Source organism: Ovis canadensis, chromosome 5 (genome assembly GCF_042477335.2).
Source record: "Ovis canadensis isolate MfBH-ARS-UI-01 breed Bighorn chromosome 5, ARS-UI_OviCan_v2, whole genome shotgun sequence".
NCBI lineage: Eukaryota > Metazoa > Chordata > Mammalia > Artiodactyla > Bovidae > Ovis > Ovis canadensis.
Window position 1 is genome coordinate 75,432,711 of NC_091249.1, and position 20,007 is coordinate 75,452,717.

At 43.4% G+C, this 20,007-nt stretch overlaps 1 protein-coding gene across 2 annotated transcripts in view; it reads left to right on the top strand.

Annotated features, from left to right (window-relative positions):
* Positions 1–20,007, top strand: part of SLC36A1 (solute carrier family 36 member 1) — a 49,574-nt gene that overhangs the window by 12,762 nt on the left and 16,805 nt on the right. Inside the window, exons 3-9 of one of the 2 annotated variants that reach the window (XM_069589973.1) lie at positions 6,393–6,483; positions 7,550–7,638; positions 8,315–8,410; positions 10,613–10,697; positions 11,392–11,610; positions 15,968–16,066; positions 19,584–19,750. In XM_069589973.1, coding sequence (XP_069446074.1) covers positions 6,393–6,483; positions 7,550–7,638; positions 8,315–8,410; positions 10,613–10,697; positions 11,392–11,610; positions 15,968–16,066; positions 19,584–19,750 — 846 coding nt within the window. Of the gene's footprint in view, positions 1–6,392; positions 6,484–7,549; positions 7,639–8,314; positions 8,411–10,612; positions 10,698–11,391; positions 11,611–12,567; positions 12,994–15,967; positions 16,067–19,583; positions 19,751–20,007 lie in introns of those variants that run through there. The other variant, XM_069589974.1, reaches the window with a different exon arrangement.

Below are 20,007 nucleotides of genomic sequence, written 5' to 3' on the forward strand. Positions count from 1 at the left end.
CATTTGACAGAATAAATAGGAAGAGGGAAGAATAACTTCTCCTGCACTATGCCCTCCTCCAGGAGATCCTCCCAACCCAGAAACTGAACCCAGGTCTCTCGCATTACAGGCGGATTATTTACTGTCTGAGCCACCAGGGAAGCCCAAGAATACTGGAGTGGGAAGTCTGGGATCTTCCTGACCTAGGAACTGAAGTGGGGTCTCCTGCATTGCAGGCAGATTCTTTACCAGCTGAGCTCCCAGGGAGGTCCTAAAAGAGTCAAGACGTTGGTAAAGAAGAGGGAACTTCCCTGGTACTCCAGTGGTCAGAACTTTGCTTTCCAATGCAGGAGATGTGTGTTCGATCCCTGGTCAGGGAACTAAGGTCCCTCGTGCCTCGCTGCCAAAAGACCAAAACATAAAACATAAGCAATATTGTAACAAATTCAGTAAAGACTAAAAAAAATGATCCACATCAGAATAAATAAATAAATAAAATCTTTAAAAAGAAAAGGAAGAGGTGATTTGCTTTGTCTCCCCTTAAGAGGGCTTATACCTTATCTCTGGAAACTGAATCCCAAGTCTCATCTGGGTTAGTTTGGCCCTCTGTGGGCCTCAGTTTTTCCAAATATAAGATTGAGGACCCCCATGTGAAGCTATGCTGATTGACTCTTCAAATGAGAAGATTCAGAAGAGGGTTTTCTACTCCATTGAGTTGTCTGGTTCAGTTTTGAAATCAGCAGAGCCCTAACATTTTCTCTGGACCACAGCACCCCATCTTCTGCGGCCCTTCTGTTTATTCCTCAAGCTTTTCCATCATCCTCTGTGTGTTCCCTTGGGGGTTGGGTGTGACTCACTGAGGGATCCATTATGTCCTTGACTCACGCTGTCCCCTGTGACTGCCCAAGGAAACCAGGGGAGCTTCTCTTGGAACTCATTACTGGTAAAGCCCCCGTGGCTGCAGTCTTTCCTGGTGCATGGCATTTTCTTCAGTGAACCCCAAACTAGAGGAGACGGGTCTGCCCACATTATAAGCCCCTCTCCACCTCTAACTGGTTTTCTGCTCATAAAGGTTCCATCTCCATAGCTTCTTTCTCCTGTGGCATGCTACTGTGGATTTCCCCATATGCTTGCTGTGTTAGTTGATGGAAAAGATTGCTTAGGCCCCAACCAGCAGCAGTGAGAACTATCTTTCCTCTCTCTTCCCTAACCTTACCTACCTACATGACTTCCCCCAGGTGGAAGGAGTGTCAAATGCAGCCAATGCCATGTGATGGCTTCTCTTAAGAAGTCACTCTGGTTACTGAAAAATGCTTCTTCCAAGCTTCTCTGTCTAGTTTTCTTTCAGTTTTTGCTCCTTGTTCTGAGACCTGAGCTTGTCTATGCAGTGCTTGCCATATGGGGTCTAGGTTTTCATTTTTAGAGGGACTCCTCCAAAGTTCACAGCCAGTCATCTAGCAACATCAGGATTGGTAGCCCATAGGTTTTGTCATGCTGAAGACAATGCATGGCTGTTAGCTATTCTGAATCTCTCTCTTTTTTCACATTGGGTTATAACTAATAGTCAACGCCAAATAATCTCCCATTGTTTGCTGGAAATTGACCGATTGGAATGTTTGATCAGTGTTCTCTTGGCCTTGCTTGGGGATGTACTTTTTCTGAGAGCCCATCCTGCCCTGGTATTGTGAAACAAGGTAAGTGACCCAGGAAAACCCCTCTGTAAGTGATGGTAGGTGTCACAAACCTATCACAAGTGGTGCAGGGAAAAGTACTCCTTTGGGACGTGGAGGATTGGTTGAGTACTTGCCTGCGGCCTGGATCCCCAGAAGCGTTGCATGTAGAAATGTGCCAGGTATGATTAAGTATAAGCTGATTTGGGACCTAGTTAGCTGTACAGGTGAGAAGTGTTAGGGACAAGTTTTTGAGCTGGGTTCCTGTTCCTGGGGACTTACTCCACCATGTTATCTACTTTCCTAAAGAACAAAGTATGTGGAAAAAATACCTGGAACAAAGTACAAGAAGCAAAGTATATGCATGCACACCAGGCTCTTCTAGGGATTAGGACTCAGTCAAAATCCCCAATCAGGGATGCAGATAGGAGCCCCAGGTGCTTCCATGATAATGTGTTTGGTGAGGTTAATTTCCTAACCCTTCAAGTTATCAAGCTGTTGACTGCTTTGATGACGGCCTCAGATTTTACTCTTTCGGGCAAAGTTTTCTTGTTGCCCTATTGAGCTACATTATACTGCTCTTGACCGAGCTTTGATACTTTTTCCCCCAGGCTGGCAGGCTGAGAAACCAGTTGACTGAAACTGGTCTTCAGTAGGTTATCTGGAGTTGCCATTTGAAAGTATGGTCTTCAGACCCTTTGGGGGTCCCAGGACCATTTTAAGAAGCCCACGAAATCAAAACTGTTTTCACAATAATACTAGATGTGATTTGTCTTTTCACTGTGTTGACGTTTGCACTGATGGTTCAGAAGCAACGATGGGTAAAATTTCTGGCACCTTAGCGTGCATCAGCGGAGACGGCAATGGCAACTCACTCCAGTACTCTTGCCTGGAAAATCCCATGGATGGAGGAGTCTGGTGGGTTGCAGTCCATGGGGTCACTAAGAGTCGGACATGACTGAGCGACTTCACTTTCACTTTTCACTTTCATGCATTGGAGAAGGAAATGGCAACCCACTCCAGTGTTCTTGCCTGGAGAATCCCAGGGATGGGGGAGCCTGGTGGGCTGCCTTCTCTGGGGTCGCACAGAGTTGGGCATGACTGAAGCAACTTAGCAGCAGCAGCAGCAGCAGCAGCAGCAGCGTGCATCAAGGAGGTAACGCCAAATTATGCTCATCATTGTTTTATTTTTCACTTAAGCATGTCCTTGATGAAGCAGTCATATCACTAATTTTACTAAATCTTGACCCTTCAGTCTAGAATATTTTGTTAATATTCTTTGTGACAAAATGGAAAGTGCACATGAAAGCTTCTCTTGGAGCTCATTACTGGTAAAGACCTCTGGCTGCAGTCTTTCCTGGTGCATGGCATTTTCTCTAGTGAACTCCAAACTAGAGGAGACTGTCTGCCCACATTATAAGCCCCTCTCCACCTCTAGCTTGTTCTACTGAGTTGTCTGAAGAACTCAGTTGTTCTTCTACTGAACAACTAGGAAACTGTCGGTCATTCAGATCTGACTACTTGGCAGATATTTTCTTGAAAATGAAAGTAATGAGACTGTCACCTCAGGAAAAACTATTAAGGGACTTCCCTAGTGGTCCAGTGGTTTAAAAGTTGCCTTTCAGTACAGGGGATGCAAGTTCAATCCCTGGCTGGGGAACTACGATCCCACAACTAGAGAAAGCTCTCAAGCCACAGTGAAGATCTAGCACAGCCAAAAAAAAAAAAAACCAAAAACAACCCAGTACTATATGTTGCTGCTGCTGCTAAATCTCTTCAGTCATGTCCGACTCTGTGCGACCCCATAGACGACAGCCCGCCAGATTCCCCCGTCCCTGGGATTCTCCAGGTAAGAACACTGGAGTGGGTTGCCATTTCCTTCACCAGCAATGAAATTTGAGCTTTTGAGCAAAATCAGAAAAAATAAACTCGTATCCTGCACTGTGACCTTGACAGCTTCCCTTTTCCTAAAGACTTGTCTAATGAGATTAGGTATGATACTAATGAATGTGATTTTTTTTAATGTCGTATAATGAAATGTGCCAGCATTTGAAAGATCCATGTAGCTCAGGGAACCAGTATCTCCCGTATGGCCAAAGTGTGATGTTGGGAAATTGTGTGTGAGTAAAAGATCTATTCAAGGAGCAAGACTGCCAGTGTATTTTCACATAGTAGAGTATGAAAAGGTCAGATTCCACATTACAACTAACTCCTAAAACCTATGTGTGTCCAGTTTTGATGTAGTATCAAATAAAAAATATCACAGTTGCCTGAACAGGCTATTCAGATACATTCTAACTACATATCTATGTGAGGGCAGATTTTCTTCAGGGACTTCCATCAAAGCAATGTATCACAAGAGGTTGAATGCAGAAGATAATCCAGGTATCAAATAAGACTGAAGAGATTTGTAAAAAAAGTAAGATAGTGCACGTCTCACATTTTATTTTTTTGGAAAATAGAGTTACTTTTTGTTAAAAATTGGTTATTGACATGTAGTAAGTTTATTGTTATTTTAAATTAGTATATATTTTTAAGTTTCTTGGTTTAATTTATAAAATATATATATGTGTATATATACATATATATATCAGCAGATATAATCCATATAAGCAAAAACTATGTGGGATCCTCAATAATTTATAAGTATGTAAAAGGATCCTAAGGCCAAAAAAGTATAAGAACTATGATTTGCTAGGCTTATTTTTCCCTCTTACCCCCATAGTTAAGATTCTCTAGTCCATGGAATTGATACTGTGATAACTCATATGGTTGTGGGTAATCCCAGCTCGTGGCCATTGGTGAAAAGCTTAGGAGAAGCCACCGCAATGAAAAGCCTATGCACCACAATGAAGAGTAGCCCCCCTCTCTGCAACTAGAGAAAGCCCGAGCACATCAACGAAGACCAGCACCACCAAAAATAAATACACTGATTATTTTAACAAAGAATAATTTTGGTCAATTGCTTAGAGCCCTACTGTTTCAGAGTTGAAGTATGCTGTTCTGGTCCAGTCCTCTCATATGAGATGATAGGCCCAGAGGAGGGAAGGGAATTTTCATAATGAATTAATGGCAGAATCAGGGCTGGAGGGATCTTATCTCCTATGAAACCCAGCCCAGAGGTGTTTTGGGGAGGCCTCCAGTAGGCAGGTAGTTTTGGTGAAGTGCTTACCTTTGCCTTTAAGTGGATTAAACATTTGCCAAGATAGAAATTTGACTGGCCCATCATTCTGCCCATTATCTCCTAGTCACTGGCCCTTGATAATGGAGGAGTCACCCCTGGACCCTTGCCATCTCTTAGTTTCGTCCAGGAGAGCACTTGCCTCTTCTTATTAAGACTTGAAGCAGTTTTCTTGATCTTGCATGAGAAACTTGGGGACAGTAGGAAGGTCAAGAGATTTTTTTTCCTGGAGGTGGAGGGAGAAAGGTTACCGAGAGTAAAATTCCTTTCCATAGAGTGTAGACAGATCTTATTTATTATGGTTCTTACAAGTTAATGGGCTTCCCCGTTGGCTCAATGGAAAAGAATTCGCCTGTAATTCAGGAGACCCTGGTTTAATCCCTGGGTTGGGAAGATCCCTTGGAGAAGGAAATAGCAACCCACTCCAGCGTTCTTGCCTAGGAGATCCCATGGCCAGAGCTCCCTGGCGGGCTACAGTCCATGGGGTCACAAGGGTCAGACACAACTTAGTGACTAAGCCACCACCACAAGATAACACATGATTTGCTTTCAGTTTCTACTGAATTGCAGTTTGGAAGACACGTGGAAGCATCGTTTAGGAGGTATGTAGGTTATATGTGGAGAAGAATTTCCAGACAGTGCCAGGGACCAAATCCTGAGGAAGTCTGGGGCAGAGTGGTACCATGTTTGATCTTTTTCATGTGTCTGCCTTATTTTCCTGCAGACTTCATTGGTTTCTAGAGACTAAAGTTGACGTCTGATCCATGCAGTTTCCGCCATTGCATTAACACGGTGTTTTACACATTATAGATGATGTTTGTTGAGTGAGAAAATAATGACACACGAGAGGCTTTCCAGTTGCAGCTTGAGAGGGACTTCTCAAGGCAGAAGGATAAATTAGGTGACTGTCTGAAGAGGGCTTCTCCAGTCTTAGGACTCTATGGCATTTGACTTTTTTTTTTTTTTTTAACACACAATACACCAGGGACTGTGGGACCATAGGACTTTTACTCTGTTCACGTTACATAAAACTTTCTGACAGGGATTTGGGGCTTCTATTTTGTAATTTCCCCTGTTCTTTACTCACAGCAGTGTGTCTGTCCTTCACAGTTATGCTTGGAATCCTCTGTTGCAATTCTGGATCTGAGTCTTTATAGTGGAAAGTTCCAGGGTGAAAACCAATACACCAGGAGCGACACCATACTGTCCCTCTGGTCTAATCTCTAAGCAAGGTGAACTCAGAGATGCCTCGGGGAATGGACATTATAGCCCAGTGACTAGGAGAATGGGCTCGGGGGCTAGACAGCCTGGGTTTGCATCCAGGTTCACACTCAGGTGTGTGACCTTGAACAAGTGGCTTTATCCTGTGTAAAATGAAGTTAATACTTATCTCATGGTGTTATTCTGGGCTTCCCTGGTGGCTCAGTGGTAAAGAATATGCCTGCCATGCTGGAAATTGAACGAGATGATTCATGAAGGCACTTAGCGCAATGGTAAGTACTCAATAAATGTTACCTCTTGTTATTGTTAACCTGCCCTTTTCTGCCTTATTCCCATGTCAGATGGTTCCAGACCCTGATCCACCTGCTAAAAAGCAACATTGGCACAGGACTCCTGGGGTTGCCTCTGGCGGTGAAAAATGCAGGCATCTTGGTAAGGGTCTACATCGGTGCAAGGAAGTATTGTGACAGATTTTAGGAGATGGTGCATCTGTGTGTGTTTAATTTACTTCATATAAAACATTTTGAAATGGGAAGCTTTTCTTTTTCAAATGCAGTTGAGAAAAAGCAGAGTTCAGGTTTATTCATCTAAAGGTATATTTGAAGATCTGCTGTGTGCCAGGCACTGTTCTAGATTCTTAAGACTATTATTATTAGTGAGTGAAACAAACAAAGATCCCTGCCCTCATGGAGGCTACTTGAGGTAAGGAGGAGGTCCTGGCCATTTCCATCAGTAATATTAACTAAAGAATAACAGAATTCTGTCCATTTTCCATAGTCTTTCCATGCCCTACTCTTAGATGGACAACTCTGAACATCTTATTTTTTTCCTTGCTTGATTCTCCCCCTGATAGTCTGCCTGTCCAGAGCCATTTTGCTTTCTTTTAAAGCTGGAGATAGGGGATTTCCTGGCAGTCCATTGGTTAAGACTCTGTGCTTCCACTGCAGCACTGCAGGGGGCACTGGTTCAAACCCTGACTGGGAGCTAAGATCCCACATGGCTTGAGGCCAGGGGGGAAAAAAAATTCTTCACTGAATAAAAATGAAAATACAACATATCAACTTAAAAAAATTATATGGGAAAAGTAAAAATAAATAAATAAATAAAGTGAGAGGTAGCTCAGAGGATGGACGTGTCCTCTGCTAAAGACTGGCCTGTGCCGTTACTCTAGACAGAACTCGCCCTCTCCCACCAGCCCTTAGCCTGTCTGTTCTTCCCAGACAGTCCCAGGAGCCTTCTATTCTGCTGAGAGGCAGCAATCTTGAAACAGCGTAATCTGTGTCGTTCTCCTCAGGGAGATTAATTGTCTAGAAGGCCTGCTGAGGTTCAGAGGGTGCCCTTCCTACTCAACTAAGCTGTGAGAATGTTTGTTTCCCGAATGCCCTGCCGGAAGTTCTGTCATTGGAAGGTACCCTAGTCACGTTTTGATCATGTGCAGATTCCATTCTAACCCTGCTTGCCTGTCTCTCCCTCCCTGGCCCGCAACGCCGGGCCGCAGATGGGTCCCCTCAGCCTGTTGGTGATCGGCCTCGTGGCTGTGCACTGCATGAGTATCCTGGTGAAGTGCGCGCACCACTTCTGCTACAGGTGAGAGTGTTCCACGCACCTCTCGAGTGACAGGCTGTCCTTCCAGCTTCCGTTACCAGCGCCGGAAGTGAGCACTCAACGCACACCACTCGCGACTCTCTGTGCTAGCCGAAGGTGGCCGCTCGTTAATGGCCTTTCTCTGGCAGTTTCTGTGCCCTTTTTTAGCTTGTTGTCACCTGTCACATGGGCTTCCCGGATGGCTCAGTGGTAAAGAATCCACCGGCCACTAGAGTAGGCACAGAAGACGTGGGTTCGATCCCTGGGTCGGGAAGATCCCCTGAAGGAGGGCGTGGCAACCCACTCCAGTGTTCTTGCCTGGAAAATACGGTGGGCAGAGGAGCCTGGTGGGCTCCAGTCCATGGGGTCCCAAAGGGCTGGACATGACTGAGTGAGCACACTAACTTAAACCAGTGTGCAGAGACCATATTCTAGTTTTATGTGCTTTGTAATATGCACCCCACTGAAAAGATTTTACCAGATGATTGCTTAATTATAAGGAAAGTAACTGTCCCATTGACTTCAGACTTACGCTCCTTGAAAGCATCAGACCGAGGACTAGGTGGTGTGTCCGGGGTGGCAGATGGGAACCCGCCCAGGTCTCCGTGAGCTCCGTTGGTCCTGTCATTGTCATTGTCTGACCCCACACTGTGCCCTTCCCCGCCCTGCTTCCTCCCAGACTGAACAAGCCTTTCGTGGACTATGGGGATACGGTGATGTATGGCCTGGAAGCCAGCCCTGTCTCCTGGCTCCGGAACCACGCGCACTGGGGAAGGTAATGGGTTTCCTTCTTCTTTGCGGCTGTGGCTGCCCAGTGTGGGGGTCTTCAGATAGGGTGATGAGGGGTGGAAGGCCATGTAGCTCATGGGAAGAACATTGCTTGGGCTCAGCTCTGCCAGTGGTCATTTGTGTGACCTTGAGCTGTGTGACTGCTCCTCTCCCTTGGGCCTCAGTTTCCTCATTGGTAAGACCGAAGGGCACTGGCCTGAAGGTGGCTAAGGGCTCTTCCAGCTTTGACAGCCTGTGACCAGTGATGGTATTTTATCCCCTCTTTTTGTCAACAGACATTTGAACACATTCTTGTAAGTGGTACAAAGCAATTCCAGATATAGGGAGGATGGTTTCCCCATATTACATGGTCCTGGCTCTCCAGGAGAAGGAGAAAGATATGTGGGAGATCTGTTGAGAACAAGAGGTCAGGAATAGGGTATACCAGTAGAGAGAGTATCAGGAACTAGCAATGCACCACAGGGGCCCCGAAGGGGAGGAGCCTCAAAGATGCTCTTGCCCACTGTGCCAGTGAGAAGCGCACTTGATAGGTGCTTTCAGGGCTGGGCACTGGGCAGGAGAAGCAGGGCTTCAAGGGGGAGGTGAGGGGAATTAGAGCAAAAGGGTTAAAGGGAAAGAGATGTTTCAGGAGCTGACGTGGGAAGTGTTTGGAAATTTCTCCTTCTGGTAATTTTTCAGACACCTGGAGAGAAGTATTCTACTGTTTGTTTACCATTTGAGGCAATGGTACATTTTGATGTAGAAAACTGAAAACATCAAAGGCTGGACCCTTTTTCTTTTTAATGTTCATTTATTTGACTACATCGGGTCTTAGTTGCAGCATGCAAGTCTCCATTGCAGTGCATGGGTCTAGTTGCCCTAGGATACGTGGGATCTTAGTTCTCTGACCAGGAATTAAACCAGAGTCCCCTGCATTGCACAGCAGATTCTTAGCCGCTGGATCACCAAGGAAGTTCCCCCGACCTTTTTTTTTTAATTGAATCATATTAATGTTCTCCAGAAAAACTCCTTTTGTGATCATAGGGAGACTTTTACCTTCACACATAGTAAGCTTCCTCCTGTGATGCAGGTTCCTATAATTCTTTCAGCAAAATCCTTTTCTGTGCCTGCAGAAGCCAAGTTGCCAAGTGACCCCTGTTGGTTGGTTGGTTGTTGGCTGAGTCTTTCTTCTTCTCTCCTTTCTTTTTCTGCATCTCTGTTTTTTTCTCTCTCCTCCTCCTCTTTTTCTCTCTCTCCCAATTCCTTGCCCTCTTTTTCTTTCCTCCCTTCCTCCCTACTTCCCTCCCTCCTTTCCGTCCTTCCTTTAATAAAATTAATGTGTGCTCATGGTGAAAAAAACCCCAGCAGCAACAACAACTTTTTTTAACAAGATAGAAAAACATAAAGTGAAGAGTAAAAGTATAGTCACGGTTGCATGAATATTCTCCTGGAATTTTCTGAGTATGTGAAAACATGTACAGATTCCTTACATTTTTTACGCTAATTACCATACTATGCATTCTGACTGGAAACTCAGTGGGATTTTCTTTTCCCTTAAAGGTCTTTAGACATTTCTGTTTTGGCACACGTAGATTTAACGTATTCTTTTTACTTGCTGTGTACTGTTCCATCTAAAATGGCCTATAATTTAAGCATTTTCCCTTTGATGACCCATTAGGTTGTCACTAGCTGCTATTGTAACTGTGCTTAAACCACAGCCGGTTTTGGTACATCTCTTTTCATGTCCTCATGTGAGAGTCAACTGGTTTTTTGATCCAAGTTATAGAAAGAGACTGTGAAGGGGTCCGCTTCTTGGGCTCTTATGCTAAGGGCCCCATGTAGCTTTAGGACAAACATGATGAAATGGGACAGGTGGGCCAAGGGACGGGCAGTGGTCCTTATGTGTGTGCTCCACTCCGGCCAGTGCGATCTCAGGACTGTCTTGGGCCTGCCTGACTGCGGGTAGCATTCCTGGCATGCAGCCAGGAAGGTGTTCTTGGGAACCACACAGGTAGCACTTCCCTTACCTTCTTCCAGGGCTCTAGACCAGTGACACACTTTCTCCTCTTATGAGGGCACACTCATCCTTGTAACCTGATGGGAAGGGTCTCTGATGACTTGGGAGGAAGCACTGTTCAAACCCCCATCTTTCTGGCTGTCTTACTTTCTATTGTTTGATCTTTTATCTTCCTTTCTTCCCCACCCACAGGCACATTGTGGACTTCTTCCTAATCGTCACGCAGCTGGGATTCTGCTGTATCTATTTTGTCTTTCTGGCTGACAACTTTAAACAGGTAGGCCCTAGTGAAAAGAATGGCAAGAGATGAGTGGGCTTTCTGTTTAGGATCCCTCCCAAGCCAATTTTGTTCAGCACGAGAATTGAGATCTTAACACTTTACATAGAACAGGGTCAGCATCGTTTGATTTTATTTAAAGACCTAGGCCATCGAGAAACCTCGAGATGTCTTGCTGTCCTCTTGTCTGTATTTTTATTATTTACATATTTATTTATGGCTGTGCTGGGTCTTTGTTGCTGCACACAGGCTTTCTTTAGTTGCAGCGAATAGGGGCTGTTCTTTAGTTGTGGCATTCGGGCTCCTCATTGTGATGGCTTCTCTTGTTGTGGTTTGTGGGCTGTAGCGCACAGACTCAGTAGTTGCAGTGCATGGGTCTCATTGCCCCGTGGCATGTGGGATCTTCTTGGACCAGGTATCAAACCCATGTCCGCTGTGTTGGCAGGTGAATTATTAACCAGTGGACCACCAGTAAAGTCCTTTCTTGTCTTTAGGTACGATGTGATCAATCCCAGCTCTGACAGTTGGGTTGTTAATGATAATTAGGAAGATCTCTGAAGATGGTTCCATGACCACTGACTTCCTATACGACATTGTTCTCACACTGAGCATTTAGCCTAGAACCCCTTCCGGTGGGAGGGTCACTGGCCTCTGTCATCTGAGAGGCTGTCTCTGTTTGTCCCCTTCATTCTAGGTGATAGAAATGGCCAATGGGACCACCAGCAACTGCCACAACAACGAGACAGTGATCCTGACGCCCACTATGGACTCGAGACTCTACATGCTCACGTTTCTGCCGTTCATGGTGCTGCTGGTGTTCGTCAGGAACCTCCGAGCCCTGTCCATCTTCTCCCTGTTGGCCAATATCACCATGGCAGTCAGCCTGGTCATGATCTACCAGTTCACTGTCCAGGTAGGAGCCCAGCCTTCTCACTGTGTCTTATAAATAATCAGAGATACCAAGAGAGGAAGTGAGCATAAATAGGGGTGTTACTTACAAGCAGTGTACTTAGATTAGGGCTTCTTAACATGGGCACTGTTAACACCTGGACCGGATAACTCTTTATTGTGGGGGCTGTCCTGTGCATCATGGGGTGTTTGGCAGCAACCTGGTCTCTGCCCACTAGGTGCCAGTAGCAACTGCTCCCCAAGTTGTGACAGCCAAAAGTGTCTCTAGATGTTGCCCAGCATCTCCAGGGAGGGCAAAACCACTCCCACTGAAATCGCTAGTTTAGACTTTTTCCCAGTTAGATGATAATATATGATCATTGTATAAGATTGGAAAATAGAGAAAATATTAAGATGACTCTTAAATATTAAATTATAAGATTTATGTTTTTATTCTAAGTAATAGAAGAATCATGATATAATATAATCAGGAATATTATATTATTATTTTACCACTCCAGTTTTGTGTTTATTTGTCAGAATTCTAAATCCGGTGATCATTCCCCCTCATGTAGCCCATGTGGTTAGGTCGGTGGGGTGGTGCAGGAGAGGACATCTGTATATAAATGGGTAGAAGATCAGGCTGAGGATCTTATTTTTATTTCCATGTTTCCCTTCTATTTTATTTTTTTAACTTTGTATTTTATATTGGAATATGGTTGATTAGCAGTGCTGTGTTAGTTTCAGATGTACAGCAAAGTGATTCAGTTATATATACACATGGGTATTGTTTTTCAAATTCTTCTCCCATTTAGGTTGTTATGTACTATTGAGCAGAGTTCCCTGTGCTATACTGTAGGTTCTTATTGGTTATCCACTTTAAATATAGCATTGTGCACCTGTCAGTCCCAAACTCCCTGACTGTCCCTCCCCCACCACCCTTCAAAAGGATAACTTTAAAGAAAGATTTTTGTTTGTTTAGTCTCCAGGTTGTGTCCAACTCTTTGTGACCCCATGGACTGCAGCACTCCAGGATTCCTTGTCCTTCATCATCTCCTGATATTGAATGTAATTCCCCAAACAACTTACCAATACATGCTCATTAAAATACAGACAACACAAGTACCTATGAGCAGCATGTCCCCACCCTGAATCTCCTCCACTCTGGGACTCGCTACATGTGTTTCTAGGTCCTTTGAATGGGTTTACGTATTGTATTCCTATGTAGAGAAATACAGAAAACAAAAATTGGTGTTGTGTTTTTTTAACATAATTCTAAAAATTATTATATATAGTGTTTATCTACCTTTGTTTTTTTCTTTAACAGTGCCTCAGAAAGCTTTCTATGTTGATAAACCTGTTTTTACCTCTTTTTAAAAAATTATTAAATAGTATCTCAGAGAATGAATGTGCCATAGCTTTGTAGTTTATTTAACCAGTCCCCAGTCAGTGGCCTGTCAACTCATGCATCACCTCAGTGTTATTTCAGTATTATGATAGTATCCTTATGCTTATCTTTTTGTGAACATGTATAACTACTTCTCCATGTATTTATATAATATATGCATACAGAGGAGCTGGAGGTATACTTGCTGGAGAGTATACACTTTAGAATTTTTATACTGCCAAGTTGCTTTTTCCAAAAGCCATTTACCAGTTTTACAGACTCCTTTCCACAGTTCATAAGCATCCCATGCTAGCCACACTGGATGTATCAATCTTTTTAATTTGGGCCAGTCTGACAGGTGAACGTTACCTCATTTTCACAGTCTGCATAACAGTGACCCAGATACCCACTGATGAGGTTCCCTGGAAAACAGTGGGGTATAAAACTCAACGACTTTGTATACTGAGGAAATGACATAATGAATGTAGATAAACACTGTGGTCAGTGAGCATTCTCTGTTTTTTCCTTCAGGTGGGTGGCGCATACGGACTCTTCTCCTGTAGAACTGTTTAAAGCATAAAATAGACAGCTTTCTCTGTTCTGTTTTTTTTAATGGACTGGAAGGAGGACCTGTGAACACATGAATGACCATAGAGTTTCTTCCCCTATCTTTGGCCCATTAATAACACAAGGAAACATAAATAAATGTATGATTTAATTTTACAATTAGAGATCTCAGTCGGTGCTTAGGACATGCTGCAGCAAACGTTTGCAAAGACACAGGAAGTGAGGCCAGTTCACGTAGACACCACATTTAATTTCATACCACTGCAGATAGCTGGGCTGGTCGTTGTGATTGGAGGACAGGGATGGAAGTACAGGGTCCATAGCATCTCAGTCCCAGCTGAGAGAAGTGTCTGTCCAGAGGTCTGTCTGTGCCTAGTACAACCTGCGCTTTTGGACAAGGCAGCCTTGCTGAGGCCCAAGAGCGATTCTGAGCCTGCCTCTGGGCTCAGTGGGGAGGAGTGTTGTGACCCGGGAGTGCTCTGTGTCAGGGCTGGAGAGGGGAGAATGTGGTCTGGCTGGGTGGCCAGCAGCTTCTTGTTGACGTGGCACATGGCTAAAGCTGTCCCTCTGGTTGTCTTTGTCACTGCTCTTACTGCTGTCCCCTCTTGGTATCTTTCCCTCTTTGTCCTGATAAATCCCCCAGTGTCCAAAGTTCCTGAATTTTCTCCTAACCTTGAGCCTGTGCGTGGCTGGTGCCCTTGCGCATGTCCTTATTTATTTATTTATTTATTTATTTATTTATTATGGCAGTACCTGGCAGCTCAAGGGATCGGACCCATTCCCTCGGCAGTTGAGAGTGTGGAGTCCTAACCACTGGACCACCACGGATATCCTTAATTCTGAGATATATTTTTTCGCAGTTAATAATGTTCCTAAAATTGGAGTACATCCAGCAATCCTTATGTACATTTAACAGCCTTTTCTCAAAAAGCTGTTATAGTTACATGATAATGTGGTGCAAATGAGGAGATAATATGTTGAAAATGACCTGATTTTAATTTGTACGTTTTTTGCAAATTAAAAGTTTTTCCATTTAATTGGTTGGGGTATAAGTCAGTAGCCATCATTAAGTATGTGAAATAATAAATTTTTTCTGCTGGTCTCATTCACACCAGTATCCCCAGACATGTAATTTGAAATTCCCTCTGTGATGTCTCAGCCCAATGTATGACCCTGGGCAGTTTTCAGAAACTCTAGTTATACTATGACTCAGGGAATTAAAGGACAATCTCACCATCCTATTTCATTAAAAAAAAAAAAAGAATCTTTACTAGTCTCAGCTTCACTGAGGAACTGCAGTGGTTCTCATAAAGAGATCTAACTGGTTTCTTAGCAGGGGCTTGGAAAAGAAAGCATTTTAAAAATTCTTCATATTTTAAGGAGACTATAGGATCAATGTAATTGCTTTGAAATCTTTCAAAGAGAAACCTACTATAGAGATTAATAGTAGGTCTCTTTTCTGTTCTCTGATGTTATTCTGCCACACTATTAGAACAGGCTCCATATTTATCTAGATACCTCTATAGTTAAATCAGCTTTAATTATTGTAAATGGCAGTTTTAAAGACATTTTTAAATCTAAAAGTCAAATTCTGAAAGAATGGCAGCTTTTGTCTCTTGAGTCCTGCTCCTTCGATACCGGCCACTGGGGAATCTTGCCATTGGTCAGCCATCTAGGTACATTGTACCTGCCGTTATCAATTGCCTTGGTTTTTGTTTGCCTTCTTTTTAAAGGGCTGTTTTTGCTAATTTCCCCCCTTTGTGCTGTCGTGTACCTGTCAATAATATTTTCCAAGTACTGATTCACTGAATTTTTGAAAAAAGAAAGAGAGGAAAGTAGAGGTGAAAGAGAAAAATACTCATCTAAAAACCTACCCCCTTTTCTTCCAGCGGTATCTGTGTAGAATGTTTATGTAGTTGTATCATAGTAAATATATAGATTTTTAAAATATTTTCTATTATGTCATTAGCAGTTTTTCATGTACTGCTTACCCCACTTTGTACTTTTTGAAATAGTGCAGTAGTGTGGTTTAGTTGATGTGCAGTACACTAACAGGACAGATGTTCAGGAACATTTAGGCTTGCTGTTGCTTACCATTCAAAGGCTTTGCTCAATTTTCTTCATATTTTAATCATCTTTTCCTTGTCAGATTATATTTCTGAAGATGGGAACACCTGGTGAAAGAATGTGATTCTTTTTATATAGTCTCTAACATTTGAGTTTCCCCAAAGCAAGTAGACTTTTCTTGGCTTGAAGGAAAAAATAGAAAGGCTATACACAACCCCAAATTATCTCTCCGATGTCATAGTGTCATACTTTTTCCCTTAAGAGAATCTTAGATTTAGGAAAAGTTTGACCTGTCTGATGCTGGGGTTGAAATCATGAATTTCTGTATAGCCTTTGCTCTATTTTGTTCTCTCTCTTTCAGAATATCCCAGACCCCAGCCACCTCCCCTTGGTGGCTTCCTGGAAGACCTACCCTCTGTTCTTTGGCACGGCCATTTTTGCATTTGAAGGCATCGGGATGGTAAGAGATGCATCGTGATTCTCTAGTGCCTTTGGTGTCCTTAAGGTCCGTTTTAAGCAATGCTGAGGAAGTGCTGCTAGAAATTATCTTTAAGGTTTATTGGCCATTTAATGAACAGCATTTCAGAGACTCCACTGAAGTTTCCTAGCTCCAGTTTTTGTTTGCCTTCAAGCCTCTCTATTGCACACTCATCTCCTGTGCGTGCAATAAGCAGTGGTGGGTGACAATTTTGAATGCAGGGTCTAGAGCTGGACCAATTTGGGGTTAGGCTCAACTCTGCCAAAGAGTACCTATGTGACCTTGTGCAAGGTCTTGCCTTCTCGGATTCTTCATTGCATGCTTCTGTAAAGGGAGCCTAGTGTTAATAGTTTTTAGGATTAAATGAGACATGTCTAAAGTACTTCACATAATCCCTGACATGTGGTGAGCATTCAGTAATTTTTGTTTTCATTAATAGTATTGATATTATCATTAAATCAAAAAACATATGAAACTTTGTTGAGCTGTAACCAATAGCCTTCACTCTTAGCTCAGCTCCTCCATCATTGCTGCTATTTCACCAATTTCCCCTAAAGAGAGGAATCTGTCCCTCGGGTGTACCTAATTAGATTTTTACTTGTGTTTTTCATAATAAAGGTCCAGATTTCTTTTCTGAAGAAAGCTATTAGCATAGGGCTTAGGAAATGGGAAGACAGTTCTCCTTTCATGGAGTATCTTTTTGTCACTATTTGATTGCCCTATCACTTTACACGCTTTTTAAAAATTAATTTTCACTGGAGCTTTACAATATTGTGCTAATTTTTGCCAAACAGCAAAGTGAATCAGCTATACATATACATATACCCTCCCATTTGGACTTCCTTCTCATTCAGGTGTACTATCTAGGTTTTCTTTAAAGTATATAAGGTGAGCATCCTTATACACTTTTAAGAAAACCTCAGAGGTGGACATTTTTTGTCACAATTTGAGGAATTGCCCTGATGGTGTCAATAGAACATATTAATAAGACTCTTAACACCATGGGAGAGACTTTTTGAGTGATCATGTGTCTGTGACTATTCTGAGGTTTTAAACCTTCCCTGGTGCTTGCTCTTGGGGCTTCTCATTGCCCAAGAAGAACATCTCACCTTGATTCACAAACATATATGGTTTCCTTGTTGCTCAGGCAGAGGCCTGAAGGGCCCCATATTACAGTAGGATAAAGAGCTCTGAAGCACTCAGATCTGGAAAGAAGAGGCTGAGTGAATGTGGAAAGATGCCTGGGGACCCTGTGTTCTTAAGGAACATTGTGCTGAATTTATCAGCTCTCCCTAACAGCACAGGGCAGAAGTTGTTCTTTGCTTCATTTCATCAGCAGCGGCTCAGATGGAGAGGCATTCTGTTACCGTCATTATCTGTTAATTCATGATTGGTCCGTGTTTCTTCTTTTTAAAATAGAGATATGGCTGTTTTGACTCTAAGGCCGGATCTGAGGGTTGTTGGGCATGACCAGGAAAAGCTCTGGGCTCACTGAGCTTTCCTGTGCTCTCTTGTGTTCCTGCACCCCTGGTCCAGACTGGCTGGCCTGGAGGAGATGGGTTCCCTGCCTTCCGGCTCCCAAGACTCCCCATAGAAAGAAACCAAAGGAAAGCTTAGAAACTGTTTCTTGTTGGATTGTGGATCAACTGAAGCTTGAGCCCCTTGATCTGGTGTGGGGGATGCTGAAGGTCAGTTGGAGATGCAGAGCTGTGATGTACCCCGTAGCTGTGGGCCAACAACAGGCTCATGGTGTCTGCTGTCTGCTGGTGTGTCTGGCTGAGACGTGCTCTGTCTGGTGGCCAGAGGCCCTTGTGGAAAATGGGCATAATGACAAGATCAAAGACAGAGGAAGGGGCCAGTTAGATGTTTCCCTAAGTTGCTTTTCCTGCAACAGCCCAGCCAGGTGCGGTTGATAGCAGATCATGAAGGTAGTCATAGTCACATTTGGTCTTTTCCCTGTTCCTGTATGAACCATTCTTCATAAAATGCCTTTCATAATAGTATGGAGGTTCCTCAAAAAACTAAAAACAGAGTTGCCATATGATCTAATAGTCGCAGTCATGGGTTATACATGTCATATATACCCAGGCAAAACTCTAATTTGAAAAAAATACATGCATCCCTATGTTCATAGCAGCACTATTCGCAATAGCCAAGATATGTAAGCAACCTGTATCCATCAACTGATGAATGGATAATGAATACACACACATAGAAACACGCACAGGGATATTATTTAGCCATTAAAAATAATGAAATAATGCCACTTGCAGCAACATGGATGCAACTAGAAATTATGATACTAGGTGAAGTAAGTCAGAAAGATACTTATATATGGAATCTAAAACGAACATATCTATGGAACAAAAACAGACTCACAATTAAAACAGACTTATGGTTACTGGGGGTGGTGTAGGTGGCGGGTGGGGGAAATGGGGAGTTTGGAATTAGCAGATGCAAATTATAATGTGTAGAATGGATAAACAACAAGGTCCTACTGTATAGCACAGGGAAGTATATCCTGTAATAAACCATAATGGAAAAGGTTGCAAAAAGGAATATGTATATGTATAACTGAGTCACATGACTGTTCAGCAGAAGTTAAACACAACATTGTAAATCAACCATACTTCAATATAATTTTTTAAAACTTTTTCATAATAAAATTTTAAGTATTAAAAAACTGCAAATAAGAGGCCTTTCCTTGGCTTTAGCAAATGTTAAAATCCTCTACTGTGAGGGAGGAGGCTGCAGGGTCAGTGGTTTGAAATAGGAGTCTGAAAACTGGGTTTTGTTATACATCTCCACAGACTTCAGCCTCCGGGATCTTCTGTTAAGTCATGCCACCCCTAACACCTCAGTTTCTCTAAGTTGGAGGTTTCACTTGTCACTGCTAGTGCCCACCCCTTTTGAGGTAAGGAAACAGTTTCTGGGAACTGGAGTGGCAGTTTTCCTTGACCTGCATCTTGCATTCTTAGGACAGGTTAGCAGAGCTATGATCTCAGTCGAGGTAACAGTTGGCCTGGGCCACTGCTGGGTCTCTTCCTCATCATGCTGAGTGGGCATGATGCAAGAGGGCCTGTTGGGAGCTGTGCACTTGCATTCAAGGTGCAAAAAGCACTCCCAACCCACAGGAGGCAGAGAGCCAACCTGCAACAGGAATCCTGGCTTCCGGGCCTGCCCACGATACCTCTTGGGACTTCCTGCTTAGACAGTAGGCTCCAAAGCTCCTCCAGCTCGGCAAGTGTTGTTGTTGTTGCTAAGTTGTGTCTAACTCTTTGCGACCCCGTTGACTACAGCATCCCTGTCCTTCACCATCTCCCAGAGTTTGCAAGCATAACGTCTGATGAACAGCTTACATTTGTCTGTCTAGTGAAAAACAGATGTGCTTTGGGGAAATTCTGGGGGAATAAGGAGAGGTTACATTTTTCTGAGAATATTACTTGATTATTGTTGTTGACCATTAATGGTGCTTTCTTATCTCTCACTATTCTCCTAGGTTCTACCCCTTGAAAACAAAATGAAGGATCCTAAGAAATTTTCTCTCATCCTCTATGTGGGAATGACTATCGTCACTGCCCTCTACATCAGCCTGGGGATTCTGGGTTACCTGCAATTTGGAGCTAACATCCAAGGCAGCATAACCCTCAACCTGCCCAACTGCTGGTATGTAGGGGAGGAAGGAATCCTAGGAGCATTGGGTTTTTTTAAAAAAAAAATCAATGAGGGTCATAATGTGTGTATTTCCTCCTTCCTGTCTCTTAAATCAGCCCACTTCACTTTAGCCCCTTCTTGCCCCCAGTCTCCAGGCCAGCACCATCCTCCTTGGCTGCCCATCAAGCCTTTCGGCTGGTCTCCCTGCCTGAGTCTGACTCTCCCTCAAATCTGTTCTTCTCCTGTTGCGGTGGGAGCCATTTAACCCT